The sequence below is a fragment of the Panthera pardus genome, unplaced genomic scaffold (assembly GCF_024362965.1).
Source record: "Panthera pardus isolate Hobbes unplaced genomic scaffold, ASM2436296v1 HiC_scaffold_8, whole genome shotgun sequence".
NCBI lineage: Eukaryota > Metazoa > Chordata > Mammalia > Carnivora > Felidae > Panthera > Panthera pardus.
Window position 1 is genome coordinate 53,302,116 of NW_026527013.1, and position 19,231 is coordinate 53,321,346.

At 42.2% G+C, this 19,231-nt stretch overlaps 1 protein-coding gene across 3 annotated transcripts in view; it reads right to left on the reverse strand.

The window, feature by feature from the left end:
* Positions 1–19,231, reverse strand: part of VGLL4 (vestigial like family member 4) — a 164,368-nt gene that overhangs the window by 32,838 nt on the left and 112,299 nt on the right. For all 3 annotated transcript variants that reach the window (XM_019428139.2, XM_019428138.2, XM_019428137.2), the window contains one exon: positions 7,113–7,302. In XM_019428139.2, the coding sequence (XP_019283684.1) occupies positions 7,113–7,302 (190 nt within the window). The remainder of the gene's footprint in view (positions 1–7,112; positions 7,303–19,231) is intronic.

A 19,231-nucleotide genomic window follows, 5' to 3' on the forward strand; every position in this document is an offset into this window, starting at 1 on the left:
AAAATAGCCCTAACTCTCCCATTTCCTCTGGGTCTAGAGTTAATATGAAATGAGGAATTGCTTCCTTTACTTTCATGAAGTTTGGGGAATAGTCTCTTGGTAGAGTGTGTCCATATGTATCCTAAAGGTACTACAGGAACTAAAGGCACTAAACATACTCAGGAGATACAAGAAACACAGTGTGATCACGTTGCCAAGCATTTTATGCACTCCAGAACATTTGAGGTACCATTTACACAATCAACTCCATTGCACAAAAGTAAAGTCCACAGGAAAACCCCAAAACCCATTTGAGCTAGTAATCAATAAGGTGTTTTGTTTTTTGTTGTTGTTTTTTTTTTTACTGAGTTTCTATTCTATGACCAGCACTTGATATCAAACGCTGCCTCCAACTTTTTCTCAAGCTGACAGAAGTACTAGTTTTGAGTTTGTCAGTTTTTCCCTCTTTTCTATTCATGCTTATGGAGGGAAGAGTGAACTAACTTGGGCCATGGGGTGGGGGGGAAGGGGGTAAGAATATGGAGTGGAGGGGAGGAGAAAGCTAGGCACGAGGAGAAAAGAGAGAAAAAGGAGAAGCAGAGGAAAACAGAGGAGCCCAGAGACTGGATCCGCAATCAAGGATAAAGCAGAATTGGCTACATTAGGCTTGAGAAAAAACTTCAAAAGAGTGGTCACAGAAGCAAAGACAACAACAATGGACACATTTCACACCAGGACAGTATTTCAAAGGAGCGCCACCCCTGAGGAGAGGCACTGTTTTCTTTCACTAGCCCTTCCTCAGTGTGGATTGCTAACTTGGTCTGTGGCAAACTCAGCTGGTTAGAGCACAGGGCTAGTGACCATGGCTTTGATCCCAGCATGAGCTTATGGGTTTTGGCCCATCTGAGGCCAGGGGCAACTACTTTGCAACTGTAGAGCATTGATCAAAAGAGGATGCCTGCCCCAGTTGGAACATGAGCTCAGAGAGCAGTCTCTTGAAAGTGGGTCTAATTCAATTCAACACAGAAATTATTTAGTACCTACCATATACTGGACATTGGACTGGTGAAGTGTCATAAATGTACGATGTCCATCTTTTAAGATGCATGTAATCCTGTCTCAGGTAAGAAACAGCTATGGCATAATCAAAGGATCTTTGGTTTTGTGTCACACACAACAGGGTTAATCCCACCTCCACTACTTTGAGCACACGGTCTTCTCAGAGCCTCAGTTTCTGCTTCTGTAAGTAACAGAGCCCTTATACACATGCACACACCTTAAAGAGTCACATTTATTACGAGAGTTAAGTGAGATAATATAAAGTGTCTAGCATAGGATAAGTATACAGTAAGCACTCAATAAATGTTCCCTTCCTCTCACAGGTGACTGACTGAACAGTTCAATAGCAAACCTTCAACATACACAAACCCTACCACATACTTTCATACACACAGAGATGAAAACTGCTTCATATCCAAAAATCATCTTAGACTGTACTCTTCAGCACAGAAGTTATCGGTCAAGCAGCCCAAAACAAGTCTCAAAACCAATATGAGTTTAGCCTGCTGTTATAATGCATCAATTGTGTGCCTTCAAGAATTTTTACTATACTGATACACAAGCTATTAGAAATGCACAAGATTATCATGGGGTGCCTGGGTGGCTCAGTGGGTTAAGCATCCGACTTTAGCTCAGGTCATGATCTCAGGGCTCGTTAGTTCAAGCCCTGCATCCACTTCTGTGCTGACAGCTCAGAGCCCGGAGCCTGCTTTGGATTCTGTGTCCCCCTCTCTCTCTCTGCCCCTCCCCCACTCACACTCTGCCTCTCTCTCAAAAATAAATCAACATTAAAAAATTTTTTTTTAAAAAATGCACAAGATTATCTACTGAAGCATTATCAGTATTGTAAAACGTTGGAAATTACCTAAATACCCAAAAGAGAGGGGACTGGTTACATGAATTCTGGCACATGCAGGCAGTGGAATGCTATGCGGCTGGAAATAAGGATGCAGAAGTGGCAAGAAAACACCTCCGCGGGATATGGTTGAATGAAAATACCAGAGTTCAAACGAGCATAAAGTGTTTCCTTATGTGTAAGAGAAGGAAGGGAAATTGAGAAACCATTCACCTATCTGCTTACTTTACCAAAGAAACACAAAAAGGTTAACACCCTACAGAAGGAGCAAAAGGAAGGAAGGAGACGGCACAGAGTGACGCTCCTCACACTTTCAAATACTTTTTTTTTAATTTTTTTTTTTAATGTTTATTTATTTTTGAGACAGAGAGAGACAGAGCATGAATGGGGGAGGGGCAGAGAGAGAGGGAGACACAGAATCGGAAACAGGCTCCAGGCTCTGAGCCATCAGCCCAGAGCCTGACGCGGGGCTCGAACTCATGGACTGTGAGATCGTGACCTGAGCCGAAGTCGGACGCTTAACCGACTGAGCCACCCAGGCGCCCCCAAATACTTTTTAATATAGCTTTGATTTTTAGAAGTGTGTTAATGGTATACATGTTGAAAAAGTAAAATGAAATCAACAAGGGTGGGAAAAAATCTACAGCTGAATGCAAACAGAAATGAGTGAGTCCAACTATATATTTTAGTTAACTCAATACTGGGGGGCGTGGGAGGGTATGTAATGGACTACAAAGTTGTAAGTATTTTGGTTTACCCTCAGCACAGAACAAAAAAAGAACTGCCAACAAGTCTTTAACTCTTATTAGGTTTCTTTTGCTAATTGGTATGGGCACAGCAATTCTGAAACTATTTTATGTGAACTATAGGAATGAACAATAAATAAATGTGTTGCTGGGAAGAAGGGAGATGCAAATATGGAATGGGGGAGGGTGAGGAAGAATTCTGTGGAATTGGATTAGAATTGGGAGTATTAATAATAACTGATGATTTCCTAGCTGTTTCCCCTGAAAGGGTCTAGAAAGAGTGCTGTTCAAAAGAACTTTCTGAAAAAAAAAAAAAAGAGGTTAGAGTGGGAGAGAGCCAAAGCATAAGAGACTGTTAAAAACTGAGAACAAACTGAGGGTTGATGGGGGGTGGGAGGGAGGGCAGGATGGGTGATGGGTATTGAGGAGGGCACCTTTTGGGATGAGCACTGGGTGTTGAATGGAAACCAATTTGACAGTAAATTTCATATATTAAAAAAAAAAAAAAAAGAAAAGAACTTTCTGTGATAGTAGAAATATTCTATGTCTGGGCTGTCCAATATGGTAGCAGCTAGCCACATGTGGCTGCTGAGTTTGAAATATGGCCAGTGTAACAGAAAAACTGAAATTTTAATTTTTATTTAATTTTACATTTGAATTGCCATGAGCAGCTAGTGTCTATGATATTAGACAACTCAAATCTAAAGGCAATGACACCATACTAATACCTAGCACCCAGACTGTGGCTTCTAAATCCTATTCTCCACTAAAAGGAACCAGGGTCCCCTGGAGAAATGGTTGATTGATTCCACAGCTGGCACAGGTAGGTTACAAGAGGATCATGTTTGCTAGAAAATAACAAAGTGCTTTATTCACCACATTCACAGCTATAAAACAGGAATCCAAGAGTCCACATGGGTAAGAGAGAAGGGAAAAGGGAGCTCTTCCTTAGCAGATCACACTTGAATATCAGGATCCTGGAAAAGAATTACTTCTTGGCATTTCCATGAAAGGAATCCCAATAGCCATGCCCCTATACCTTACTTAATCCACTTCCTTTCTAAGAGATACGGTATCTTTCATATTCTTAACACTTAAGAGACTATTTATTTATTTATTTCTCTGAGTCACCATATCAACAAGAAAATTAATGAGGAGTTCAAATGAGTATCAAGGGTTAGAATAGGAGCCCAGGAATTCTCAATTTCCAAGTTCCAGAGACTAAGGAAACTCTCTTCTCTCTCCTCCTCTTCCCTGAATCAAATCAGATGAAATTTAGTCATTCTCTGTAGCTTTCTACTCTGGCTCAGAGACACTTAATCTCCTCCTTTCTACTGGAAAATATCTCAGTATGATGGTTGTAATGAAATGTAGCCAAGCTTGCATCTTTGAAACGCTCTTACTAGCTGTCAAAACTGTTTTTCAACAACACTACACTCCATGCCCAGAATTACTGTGATTTCTTTAGTGATAAAGTAAACAAAACACATTTTCACTACACAACATTAACACGTACTGAGAAGACAGAAAGCAAAAATCATTTTGTAATCTCCTTAAAGAGACAAATATACTAGACCATTCTTCTCCAAACAGGTATCAGTTTGTAATTTATTATAAAAAAAATTCCTTAGGTATATTAAATAAAAATGAGGGAACAGGCCATAGCTCCAAGAGAAAATGTTTCACCAAATCAAACAATAATAGTAAATATCCTACAACATGAAGAAGTAATAGATACAGCATCTTTCCAATCTGTGTACAAAATCTGTCATTCGGCTCTTGGAGGATACAAACAGAAACATTGTTACTATTGCTGAAACGAACAATTATCACAGGTGAACAGAGAGGCCAGAATTAACTGATCGTACACTGACCACCTTTCTTCCATAAGTCTAGGGAGGATGGCCCATGGAGCTGCTGCTATTTCTATATTCCTGAAACTCTGCATGATGACATCAACTGTTGAGTTGCACATGAAATCTAGCAATTCTACTCACACTTTAAATTATTTGTAGTGTCCTCAATGTAATTATAACATAGTATGAATTATTTATAGTCACCTATACTTCAAGCTCATATGTGCAACGACCCAAGGAATCACGAAGTCATTTTCTAACTGCCTTAACACTGTAATAATAATATTACTGATGACTCAGGCAGGGGGTGCTCCCCACTGGCCCCGCGCTGCATTTACAACCATCCGGTGAGGGAACAACTACCATTACTTCCACTGAAAGATAAAGAAGCTGAAATTTAAGCCCAAGACATTCTGACTGAAAGTTACACACACTCAGACATTAAATTCACCACAATAGTATTTTTATTCTCTATTGCTGTTACCAATATCAGAATAAGTGACTTATTAATAGTAAAAGTAATAGCTACTATCAACTGAGTGTCGCACTGCACCAGACTCCTTGCACATGGTGGGTGGTTCCCGAGCTCACAGCAGCCCTCACATGAACTGATATCATTGCCATTTTACAAAGAAGGATATTGGGCCCAGGTAAATTAAGTGACGGTCCAAGGAAGTGGCAGAAATTGAAATTTAAACCAAGGCATGTTTGCTCACAGTATATACCATTTCAGGGCCACCTCCCCTTTCCGTCCAAAAACAAAAACAAAACCAAACAAACAAAAAAAACCCCAAATGTCTATTTGGGTTTCAGGAAAGAGGACAAGGAGAAGAAGAAATTCCTCATAACAAAAGAAGGAACAAACAGTTGCGAGCACCCAGGATCTAAATGACCAGCCTCTCCCTATCTGGGAGAGCTCATTGTTTTGCAGTGAGTGCCTTGTCTCTGGATTCCTGATTGTAGCAAATTCCAGGGCTCCAGACTGCAGCTCAGCCTCTGACTAACACTACAGTGATTTATTTGAGGATAAATACCTCTGTCAGTGTGTCTTATGACTGAACACAACAGTCCAAGCGGGATGGAATGCATGGAATGCCCAGGGCTGCTGGCGCTGAGGCAGCAGAGGGCTGCTGGCCTTATCGGCTACCTCTCACTGCGCAAGGTCTCCTCCAATGAGAAAACAGGAACTCTCTGAGCACTCATGTTCCTGCCAGAAACAGCAGCATCCTCAGAAATCAGAACTGGGGAAGCCAAGCATTTTGAATAATTATGTAACATTAATTCATGCCCAGGGAAGGCGGGGGACGAGGAGGATCTTTTTACCTGGATATACAAAGCTACGCCTTCTAATAATCAGGCCTACCTCCCCCTCTGACAAGCTCCCACACTCTGATAACGCCTAACGGCTACACAGTTGCCAGAGCAGACTCTCCGGGCAGCTGTCTCCAAGTCCTGAAAACATGTGAAAAAGCATTCGACCCCCTTTGTGGGGCATGCGTAGTAAGAAGAAAGGGCAAAGAGGAACCCACAACAAGGCGCACAGAAGCATAGCTGTTTTCCTAATGTGAATGTGGTCACGCTGCACACATTCAGAGAACTTTCATTTCAACCCCTCTGTGTTACAAGTCAGGAAACTGAGGCCCAGAGAGTTGAAGCAGCTCATGTGATGATCATAAACAGTGATGGTGGCTGACAGAGGACTGGTGCTCAAACAGCTACAACAGGCTCACACGCCAGAAGTGATGAGCAGCACGTTATCACAAACACAAAAAACCATCTTTCCCACCTTAGGAAGGTCTTACGTTTTTACCCTGAGCACACAAGGTGAGAATTAATACATATACTGTCAAGAAGTCAACAGCAGCTTAACACGACCTCCCAATGCCTACGTCATTCACCTTACTGCGTCTCATTCATTTAGCATCTCCCATCATCACAAGAAGGGTGAATACTGTGCAATAGATATTCTGAGAGAGAGAGAGCGCACTCACACAACTTTTATTACAGCTTACAGTTATAACTGTTCCATTATTAGTGACTGTCACCAATCTCTTACTGTGCCTAATTTATCAATTAAACTTGCTCATAGATATGAATGTCTAGGAAAAAACAGAGCATATGCAGGGTCTGGTACTGTCTGCATATCAGGCATCCACGGGGAGTCTTGGAACATATACCCCGCAGATGAGGGGGGACTACCGTACTTTTTCACGTACAATTCTAGACTCCCAAGCAAAACATGTTACATAAGCCTGTCTAGTCGCTAACCTTTCCTTCCATTTCCCGGCCCATAAGACATTCACCAAAGATTGATTCTCCTAACAACCATCATCAGTACAGGCCAGACAAGGCAGTCTTCGGTCAACCACCCCACCCCCAAGATGCTGGAGGAGAAAGCTAACATCCATGGGAGCACACACACAGGGTCAGGAGGAAGGAAAGAAGAGGTCACCTCTCCACAAGTGGTTACAATCAGTTCATCTCCTGCCTGGCAGGTAAGCATCGCTCATCCGTCACTTCACAGCTGGCACAAAGTTGCCAGGGAAACATGGCCCCAGCACAGAATGCACGGAAGCCAACCCCAGAAGACCCTCGCTTCAGAAAGAGGGAACTTACAGATGGGGGTTGAAGATGCGACTCATCTTGGAAGCATGGTCGTTTTCACAGTCCAGGCCATCGTCCCCTTGCTCCAGGCTGAACTTTCTCTTGCTGGGACTGATGGGCGGGGGGCCTGTGCGGTGACTGGTGAGGGCAGATGCCACAGGGAGGGTCTGCATCCTGGGTTCTCCCCTGAGAGCAGCTTCACCTACGCAAAGAGAGAGGTCGTCGTCATCAATGAGCAGAAAAAACACCCCACTGCAGCGCCCCGCTTCCCCACCCACCCCTTGCAAAAAGACTCCCGTGGAAAGTTTTGGCACATGACAGGCTGCCTGCCATTCTCAGAACACGGCCTGAGTGCAAGGTTAGCTGCCAAGCACAAGGCATTTTACATAAATGTGGTTTTCTACACAATAACTCATTCCCCTCTCCCAGCTTTACTGAGACGTAACTGACATACAACACTGCCAGTTTAAGGTGTACAATGTGTTGATTTGATACACTTATATATTGCTAACCCCTCCATCATGTCACATAATGACCATTTCTTCAATAACTCTTTAGGGTAGAGTTTAAAATTAAAAGTAACAAATAAAGTAACAGAACGGTAAAAGTATTGACCACAAACCATCTCAAAAGTTAATTTAAAACAATAAAGGTCTTTTCAACCCCGAACCTGTAAGAGAATGACCTAACACAGGCTTCATTAGAACCTGAGTAGAAACTCACTTTTCTTGCCTGCTACATTTTTATTACATTTTTGGTATGTTATTTTTTTTAAGAATGAGGAAAATTTATAGGTTCATAATTCACATATTTGCCCCAAAAGTTAAAAGAAATAAAAACACATTGTTTAATGAAAAATAAACATTTCGTTCTTACAGAACACTAAAAATGGCACATTAAATATGTTTTGGCTATTATCAGCACAAAGTTCCTGCATAGGATTTGACCTGCACAGGTGCAGTTCTCACACATTTTCGAGGCTGAACACTCAAATTAGAAATCACATTGTGACCTGACTCCAAATCTTGGTGTTTTTCATTCCTGTAATTACAAAGGCTTTGCAGCAGGCAGTAACTCTGTGCTTCATTATTAACTAAAATAAGCATGACCCTTTATTATAATAAAGGTTTTATATCTTCTAACGTTTATAAACAAGAGTAATAATTACTTGAAAAGAAAATTTCAAGTTTTCTAAGTCATATGGGTGAGGGGGGGTACCTAAGATTTTCACAAATAATAACCCTTTTGTTGTGCTATTCTTATTGGTCTCTAAGGCCTGACCAGTTTTGTTTCCACTCGGTCACAATTTGAGAGAAATATTAGGATAAAGTCAACTTCATCCGAAACCTTGTGGTACCTAAGACAGGAAACCTTTGTTTGCCACCACTAATTTTCATATCATCACAGATGTGTGCACAGGCTTAACAGTCGTTTGCTTCATACACATATGACAAATATGATTTTGTTAGGGAAAGGAGTGAGGGAAAAACCTCCTGAATGTTTACCAGGAAAAATAAAACTTTTGCCAATTGAGTCAGCAAGATATAAACTAGCAAATATACAGTGACCCCATAACACACCTCCAGGCAGGATTTCTTTTAGGGATTTTGGCCCCAAAGCAAACTGGAACTTTCCATTTCAAAGAAATAGCTAAAAACAGGCCATAGGCTTCCCTGCCACATTCAGACATTCAGCAGGATTTTGTTTGTCCTCTACTTCCTATTTATGAATTTTTGATTGAAAGGAGCAAGCAAACAGGGGAGCCTGGGTGGCTTGGTTGGTTGAGCATCCAACTCTGGACTTTGGCTCAGATCATGATCCCAGGGTTGTGAGACTGAGCCCCACATCAGGCTCTGCACTAAGTGTGGAGCCTGCTTAAGATTCTCTCTCTCCCTCTTCCCCTCTGCCTCTCTCCCCCACTTGTGCTCGCTCACTCTCTAAAATAAAAAAAATTTAAAAAAAATTTACAAAGCAAACAAAAAAGCCATGCTAACTAATATTTATACTGTGATAAATCAGAAAATATTCTTTCCAAATACACCCCCCTCTCTTGTACCCTCCTCCTCCACAGAAAGGAAAGGGGAATTTCCAATGTAAAACATCAGTAGCCCAGCTAACTTTCGGAGCAGCCCTGATGACAACCCCCAGGAACTCAGCAATTGCAAATCAAGTCTCCTCAACATGGCACAGAGAGCCACCATGCCTGCCACCCTATGTTTCTCCACATCCTTGGCAGGTTCTGTGGGGAGGAGTAGTCCGGCTCTGTGTGGACCCCTGGGCTTTGGGAACCATTTTATCAGATGCCAGATGTGGAACAACAGCAGTTGCCATGGAAACCTACCACCACAGCAACAAATTCAAATCCCCCCCCCAAAAAAAAGTCACTCATCACAACACTAGAATACACTGCTAAGCAAAAAGCAAAACTCTTGCAGTAAGAACAACGTTCCCACTCTACTCCCCAATTTCCATCTTAACATAAGCTTGTTTGTGTTTGCTGGCAGTCTACATTCATCCAACGAATGCCCCGCTTATCTTTAAGACCGAAATCGCTGGTGTCTGATACAGAGAGAAGAAAGTCTACAGGAATCCCTTGAAAACTGGGATTTCTAACCTGGAGGGTAAAGGACCCACAGAGGAACCACGGGTGGTTCTTCCCCCTGAGGGGCTGTGATGAAACTATACCAACCCCCCCTAGAGACAATGGGGACATGCATGCTGTTAGTGCTAGGAGGGGCCTTGTACACTTGGATTGCCTCAATGGACAGAGAAAACTGTGTGCCCAGACATGCAGGGAACTACCCAGGGTTAACAGGTTTAGTGCAAACAAGAACCCGTGCTCTCTGCCTATCAGAATGACATCTCCTTGTAAATGCTGTGCAAGGCCCACATGTGGCTTACAGCGGAGGAACTGAAGGTATAAGGGAAGGAATCCACAGTTAGAAGTGCAGAAACAGGTCTGGTCAGTTAGACACCTTCATTTTGGGGCCTCCACTCAAGGATGCTAGTCCGACTCCTTTTATTATAAAGTAGGATTTGCTACTATTATTGTATAAGTGGCAAAGGAAGGTTAAAATAATTTTAGTAAAATCGAGGAGAACACATAGTCTGAGAGTCAAGACACTGGCAGGACACTGTCACTTTATTTAGAACCAGGAGAATATGGGCACACGCTTCCCCTCGAAGTCCTGCCTCCAACAAGGGGCTGGACTAGCTAACACCTAACTCTCCTGCAGCCCTCCGAATTAGCGACCCAACTCTGATCCACGGCCCTGTAATGGATCAAGTACGAACCAGGCAACATTTACTAAGCGATTACTCCTTGTTTAACACCAAACCAAGGCAGCAAAAGGCACAGTGTGTGTCTCAGGTGCCATAGGTTTAAAAAACTAAAAAGCGAACCCATAGTCAACTCAACTTGGAAACCACAAGATTAAACAAAGTTCACACAAATTTCTTCACTACAGACCTCTGTGTCCTCTAAAGCACTTATCTGTCTCCAAGCCAGAAACACGGCTGTGCCGATTTTACTCACCCCCACCCCCATGCTCCTACACATTTCTGTAAACTCAGTCTTCCACAGCAGCGTTCTGGCTAGGTCAACCCACTGTAACCCCAAACGGCGGGGACTTGAAGGTCACTGATGAGATACCCTGCAGGCTGCTTCTCCATTTATAACCAACAAGTGGTCCCATGACCCTCCCAGCCTTTGCTCCTAGTATCCCCCTTTGTGAACTCTGGGAATGTCAGCCCTAGAGGTTAAACTAGACTGGACACCACAGCACAAAGACCTCACTCTCTAACCCCAGGGCTTCTTCCTCCAATCTTCTTCTTACACTTAAATCCTACGTATCCGGCAAAGGCCACTTAAAATGCCTCCTCCTGCAGACTGTCTTCCTTGACTCCTCAATCTTAAAGCTATCTCTCTTGGGTTGAGCATTCAGCTCTTGATTTCAGCTCAGGTCATGATCCCAGGGTTGTGGGATCAAGCCTCAAGTCGGGCTCCATGTTGAGCAAGGACCTTGCTTAAGATTCTCTCTCTCTCTCTCTCTCTCTCTGCCCCTCCCTGGCTCTCATGTGTACACGTGTGTGCATGCACGCACACACACCTCTCTCTCTAAAATAAAAATAAAGTCATCTCTTCTGAATACCCATAGAAATTTATCCCTATGATACTTCCCTTCCTACCTTGTTTTATGCTCCTTGAAGCAGGAGACATTTAATTCATTTCATATACTCAAGAATGCAGAGCACAATACCTTCCACATAGTAAATGGATGGTAAACATTGACTGAATGTATAAATGAGGCATGGCAATGTGGTGCCAAGGTGAGAGAGTTATAGGATATGTTACAGATCAAAGTTGTGAGAATAAAGAATATTAAAAGTTTTAGTTAAGAATATTATTTAAAAAAAAAAACTCTCAGAACTCAGCAATAAAAAGAACTCAATTTAAAAATAGGAAAAGATCTATGGGGCACCAGGGTGGCTCAGTCAGTTGAGCATTCGACTCTGGCTTGGGTCATGATCTCGCAGTTGATGAGTTCGAGCCCTGCGCCAGGCTCTGTCCTGACCAAGCTCAGAGCCTGGAGCCTGCTTGGGATTCTGTGTCTCCCTCTCTCTCTGCCCCTCCCCCACTTGTGCTCTATGTCTCAAAAATAAATAAACATTAAAAAAATTAAAAAATAAAAATAGGAAAAGACCTAAATAGACATTTCTCAAAGATATCTATCATCTCAAAGAAAGATGGCTATCATTTGCCATCACAAATCAAACACAAATAAAAACCACAATGAGACACCACTATACACACACCAGGAGGGCTCATCAGAAGACAGAAAAGAACAAGTGTTGACAAGAACGTGCGGCGTTTGGAACCTTTGTGCACTGCTGGTATGAACATAAAATGGTGCGACTGCCATGGAAAACAATTTTGGGAAGTTCCCCAAATGGTTAAACATCGAGTTACCACATGACCCAGCAATTTCACTCGGAGGCATACAACCAGGAGAAATTAAAACATATATTCATATAAACACTTATACATGAATGTTCACAGCATTATTCATAATAGCCAAAAACCCAAATGTCCCCCAACTGACAAGTGGGTACACAAAACATGTCTATCCAGAAGATGGAACATTATTCAGCCATAAAAAGCAATGAAGTACGGATTCATGCTGCAACATGGATGAACCTAGAAAATAGTACGTTCAGTGAAGGCAGCCAGACACAAAGGGCTGCTACTGATTCCATTTACATGAAATGTCCAGAATAGGCAAATTAAAGACACAAAAAATAGATTCGTTCTGGAGGCTGCGAGGAGGAGCAATGGAAAGTGACTGCCAGGGAGTGGAGGGTTTCTTTTGGGAGTGATGAAAATGTTCTAACATGGATGGCGGGGGCAGGGGAGGCTCAGTCGGTTAAGCTCTTTTGGGAGTGATGGAAATGTTCTAACATGGATTGGGGGAGGCGGGGGCTGGGTGGCTCAGTCGGTTAAGCATCCACTTCAGCTCAGGTTATGATCTCACGATTCGTGGGTTCGAGTCCCACACCCAGCTGTGCTGACAGCTCAGAGCCTGGAGCCTGCACTTCAGATTCTGTGTCTCCCTCTCGCTGCCCCCCTGCCCACTCTCTCTCAAAAATAAATAAATAGAGATTTTAAAAAATGCTCTAAAATGGATTGTGGTGAAAGTTGAACAATCTGTGAATATACTCAAAACCACTGGGCTGTATATGCTACATGGGTGAATTGTATTGGTATGTGAATATCTCTACTAAAGCTGTTACCCTCACCACTAAAAAATAAAAAAAATATTTATAAGTAGATGACAAAAGACTCCAGTATCATTAGTTCCTTTCCTATCTCAAGTTTTTCACACTGAACTGTTCAATGAGAACAAGCATCCATTAATTTTCCCTGGAATGAAAATAAACCTTGTGTTATTATAGCTACAGCTCTCTACAATGTTAAAGTTGGGTAGTTTTTAAAAAAAACTATTAATTTAAGCAAAAACAGGTCAGGTAGGCACTTGGATTCACCAAGGGAACCCTTCACCAAGGGTTCTATTAAGGTCCAGCTCAGCTTTTAATCAGACCTTGTGTGAGCCCCCCTTGCATGCTGAGGGCTGTGTGAAGTGCTGTGAAAAAGCAAATGACCTAACAGACTCTGACCACATGCAGGGAAGGAAAGAATACACAACAAAAGGAACTTAATCTGAGGTGTAAAAGACTTTTTGCACTTGAATTAGCGTATATTCTAAATTTCACAATGATTTGGTAACTGAAAAAGAAAAGTATCTTTTTCAGAAATAAACAGGAGAAAGGAGATCCAAGGAACTCAGTGTTTTAAGTTTCTCAAGCTGGTCTCACTAGGATTGTCAACTTTAAAAAAATATATATATGATTGTAACAAAGGAAGTTTAGTTTTTAAAATGCATTTGGCCTCTTTATATAGGGATGGGTTACTAAGAAAATGCCCAACACATGCAAAGATTACATAACTGCTGTTCTCAGTCCTGGTGGCAGTTCTAACATAGGGATCAAAAATATTTCTTAAATATGTCTTCCAACTGGAGATGAGCAAAGATTTTTGGCCCAAAATTTCATAAAAATCAGCATCTATTAATTTCGATGGGGAAAAAAAAGAGTTGAACAGAAAGATAAAGAAAACCGCTTAGCTTTATGATGTGCCATATAATGATTCTGGTGAAATATCAGAAGAAAATTCTGCTTTCTAGTCAGAATACGGTGGAGGGAAAGCAAGGCATGGGGACAAGACCCAGGGACATGTGGCCTAGTTTCAGAATCCTGCACAGATTCTAAGACTCCTTACTTCCTACATTTTAATATAGCTGAGCTTAAAGTTTGTCTTACATTCAATTAGCATATTTTCAAAAGCGAGACAGTTTCTTTCTTAGTGGGACGTGAAATAATGGTTGGTCTTAGACTGGATACAATATGGAACCAAACTGGAGGGCCTTCAAAACAGCACTGGTCTCATTAGCCTGTTTCTTCATTTGTAAAATTAAGTGATTTGATTATACCACCTTAATGGCTTAACTTTTGCTCTAAATGTCTCCTCCATTTTACGTAAGGGCTATCTTCCAAAGTTAAGTCATACTTTAGCTGCCGATGAAGAAATACTCAACTTTTATAGGACACACCTTACACAATAGAAGAAAAAAGTGATTCCACTATGTATGCTTAACTAATTTACTTCATCCTTGAAGGGGATGTGATTAAAAATCAAGGAGACTTCCAATTCTCAGTGGTCAAGTTTCACTCACGTATTCAAATACCCTAAGAGCACTGTAGTTAGTATGCTGAAATTGGAAATAACTATCATCTGGTCCACAAAATGCAGATTCGACCCTCATACAACGGGATGATGAAGGCCAAGGTCTTCAACATGGAGGTGAGACAACTAATTTGTTTCAGTGACCATAAGGGATTCCAGGGAAAAGCAGAGGCAGCTTTGGAACCCGGGTCCCTCAGCTCCCGGTCACCGCATCGCTTCACCAGCTCTGTAAGCCAATCGCCACACGAGGATTTGTGACTGCATTCAAGACTGTGGCCTGCCTCACGAGGAATTCATGAAAATCATGGTATTGACTATCATTTTATGGAGATTAGTCAAACAGCACAAGGCTGAAATGACAGTGTCTTTGTGTTTACGGAGAAGGGGAAGGTACGAGTGTACTAAAAAAAGTTATCTTGCCCTTACCCTTAACAAGGGCAGATTTTCCACAAAAATCTGTATTGCCTTCCATACTCAAAACCTTTCTTCCACAATTTAAATCGTCGCTGTGTTTAAGACTTTAGGTTCTACTCCCTTCCCCATCCCTTTTATCATGTTTGAACCTAAATCAAAAAAAAAAAAAAAAAGAAAAGAAAACAAACCCCACAGCTTGGTTCCCACCCCCCACCAAAAGCCTCTCGGCTACGTGGGACCGTCTCCTGTCTGACCACAGCCCAGGGGGAGCAGACTGACATCACTCTACTGGCGAGAGGCACCCAGATAAAACAACTGCTCTCCCCTCACGCTCAGGACCGTGCAGGGCAGCGGCCGCGGCATATTCATTTTCTTTCAAATAATACTTCTTTGTCTCAGGGACCAGCAGCTGGAGAGAAGACCGTGAAGTCAACCTCTTTCACACAGTTCAACTGGTGGCTCTCCCCATTCTGGTTCCCTTTTTTCTTTTTTTAAAGGAGGGCTGTTAGGCAACATGATGAAACCCGGGCGAGCCAGAAGAGATAAAAGACGTGACGTAGCGTCTGCCAGCGGTGCAAGGATTACCAGCGATTCTACAGGGCAGTGACCACGCCCCCTCGCCCCCACCCCTTTCCCACAGCCGCTCTCAGCAGCTCAGAGCCGCAGCTGGAGACTTGCAGAGCCCCATGTCACATCTGGAGGCCAAATCTCAGCAAAAGGTTACTCGGATGCAGCCAGCCAGGCAGGCAGGGGAAGCCGTGTGAGTGCAGACCCCCAGCTGAGCATCATTTGAGCGGCTCTGGGCTTTTCTTTAGGGCAACAAGGAGATTGTTGAGGAAAAAAGAAAAAAAAAGAAAGAAAAAACCCTTACAGCATATTACTGACTGCTAATAATATAACTAAGGATTAACAAAACATAGTAAAATGTGGCGTTGCAACATACATACGCCTTCGTAATCAGAATTTCAAATAATCCTGTAAATGTTACACTTTGTCAGAGGTTTCCTGTATCTTACGCCAAGTATATTTTATTTTTAAAGCATTTAAAAATGTGATTATTCCGGTTTTTCCTCACTACGGTCCCATAACGGAAGAAGGTTAAGAATGATTCCCTAACTGCAGCTAAGGAGATTAATGTGTCAAGAATTAAGTGAATTGCTTAGGTCACAAAGCTGATCCACAGAAGAGCTGGAAGGATAAGCCAGGCATTCAGATTCCCCCATTTTCATATTCTTTTTAGATATGCAGGATTCTTTACAGGTTAAGGAAAAGAAGTGGGAAGAAGACAGGTAAAGGGGAGAGTCCCTGCAGAGCAGGTGGGGGGTTCACCCAGATTACAATTCAGCAAGTCTGGCTGGCACCTGCTCCCAGACAATGCCAGTGTGGCTGGTATTATCAGGGTGGAGGATGTCCACAACTCTTAATAGTTTTGTTTTATTATTTTATTTTATTTCACTTTACTATTTTAATTTTTATTTTAGAGAGAGGCATGAGTAGGGGTAAGGAGGAAAGGGAGGGAGAGGGAGAGAGAAAGAGAGAGAATCTTAGGCAGACTCCATGCTCAGTGAGGAGCCCTACATAGGGCTCAATCCCTCCACCCTGGGATCATGACCTGAGCCAAAATCACGAGTGGGACACTCAACCAATTGAGCCACCCAAGCTCCCCTACAATCCTTAATGGTTTTAAACATCTGTAATTCCATAGGGATTAGAGCAGGAAGGGTTAAAAAAAGAACCGCAGGGGAATAGTAAAATGTCTGGAATTCTCAATCTCCATTCTGAACAGACAATAAAATGTTTAGGAAAGGTTAATCTAAATATCAAAAAGTACTAACTAGCTGAAGATATATTAAAGTCAATTAAAAATTATTATATTCACACCCATATGTTGCTATTCATTTAACAAGTTTTATACCACTTAAAATAATTTTGTTGTGTTTGTTGTTAAAAAAAAAGAAAAGAAAGAAAATCCATGCACTATCATTTGCTCTACTGAATTCAATTTACAAGTTAACTGTACCTTCTTCATGGATTACGCAATACTGGAATCTGGGGGAAATTATCACAAAGTAAGAGAAGTGAAATTAATGTCTTATTATAAATGTCACTTCAGCTCAAAGAAAAACTCAGTTATCTAACAATGACATAATTAGGGAAGATCAGCAGATCTCAGTTCCAAGTCGGGTTTTGGCTTTCTAAATCATAATTGGGACTCAAAAAGATCAAACAATTGACCACGTCCTCCGTTTCCTGAGCCAGACCAACGACCACACCAGCTTCTACTCTTGGTCCTCCAATCCTAGGCTACGGCTCTGCAGGGAGTCCAGAGTCAATCAGGAAGCTGAGTTTCAGAGTGTGAGCCCTGCTTTCCTGTACCGGTGAGGCCGGAAGGGCTGTGTCTGCCCGGATATTAGAACATGGATACAATGTGTCACGTGTCCTCACAAATCCCTATCTGAGGTCCTGGCACCAACGCATGACCCCAGAGGCAGCTCAAGAAACTTTTAGTGCCAGGCATACAGAACCCTCCTAATGGAAAAGGCCCTGTTTTTAACAGCAGAAATTCTTCACTGTATTTACCAGAAAATCCACTTTGGTGACATGTTACTGTTAATGAGGAGAATTATGGAAGTAAAGTTTTTACAGATGGTATTAGAATCAGGCTCAATTTCCTCCATGGTAGAGCTCATACATGCTTAGAAGGAATCGCTGAACAAAGTAAAGCAAAAAAAGGCTTGCTCTGCGGCACCTGGGTGGCTCGGTTGGTTGGGCAGGCGGCCGACTTTGCCTCAGGTCATGATCTCACAGCCCATGAGTCTGTGGGTTCAAGCCCTGTGTCGGGCTCTGTGCTGACAGCTTGGAGTATGCAGCCTGCTTCGGATTGTGTCTCCCGCTCTCTCTGCCCCTCTCCCTCCCTCCCTCTCTCTCTCAAAAATAAATAAACATTAAAAAAAATTTTTTTAAAGGCTTGTTCTAACCTCTTCAACAGTTGAACTGCCTCATGAGGGACGTGCATTAAAATAGAGAAATTAAGCTGTGGGAAAATAGTAAACATAAGTGGTTAATGTAAGCGGGTAAAAATTCCCAAAGAAACTCTCTCTTTAAGCCCTTTAAAATGCAACAGGTTAAACATCAAAGATAGTATGTTAATATCTGCATTTTCAAAACATTCTTTACTTGAAGGGAATTCTGGAGGGTTTGACTGGGGCAGGGGCTCTGGGAGAGTTAAGTCTTAGAATCAGTCACTGACCACTAAGGAAGGAAAAAAAAAAAAAAAGACAATTCTGGGAGGGAAAGGTGGGACTGGAAAATTAAACTTGTGCTTCCTCTGATTTCCCATAATCTTTGGAATGGACTCATTACAGTATGCCTATAGAAGAGTTTACTCATGCCCAGCTCTCTTTGCAACACCAAGCACAGGGCCACGAGTGTCTCGCTTCTTCCTGTACCCCTGACCACACTAGCCATGTGCAGAGAAACTCAGTATAAGTGGGCTTTGGAATCAGAAAAAGGTATGATCTTAGCAATGTCTCTTCACTTCTCTTGAACCCCCATTTCTTTTTTTTTCAATATATGAAATTTATTGTCAAATTGGTTTCCATACAACACCCAGTGCTCATCCCAAAAGGTGCCCTCCTCTATACCCATCACCCACCCTCCCCTCCCTCCCACCCCCCATCAACCCTCAGTTTGTTCTCAGTTTTTAAGAGTCTCTTATGCTTTGGCTCTCTCCCACTCTAACCTCTTTTTTTTTTTCCTTCCCCTCCCCCATGGGTTTCTGTTAAGTTTCTCAGGATCCACATAAGAGTGAACACATATGGTTATCTGTCTTTCTCTGTATGACTTATTTCACTCAGCATCACACTCTCCAGTTCCATCCACATTGCTACAAAGGGCCATATTTCATTCTTTCTCCTTGCCACGTAGTACTCCATTGTGTATATAAACCACAATTTCTTTATCCATTCATCAGTTGATGGACATTTAGGCTCTTTCCATAATTTGGCTATTGTTGAGAGTGCTGCTATAAACATTGGGGTACAAGTGCCCCTATGCATCAGTACTCCTGTATCCCCTGGGTAAATTCCTAGCAGTGCTATTGCTGGGTCATAGGGTAGGTCTATTTTTAATTTTCTGAGGAACCTCCACACTGTTTTCCAGAGTGGCTGCACCAGTTTGCATTCCCACCAACAGTGCAAGAGGTGAACCCCCATTTCTTCATCTACCTTGAGAGATTGTTGTCAGAAGCACTGAAAACTTATAGGAAGTTTCCAGTCCAGAAGAGGCCATGTATTATATACTATGTGTCTAATTCCATCAGTTGACAGTCCCATTTAAAGGATGGGATGGTGGGGGAAAAGGAGACTTCTCCAAACGTCACTCTCACTATTCATGAGAACTCCTCTCTTCTCATCAA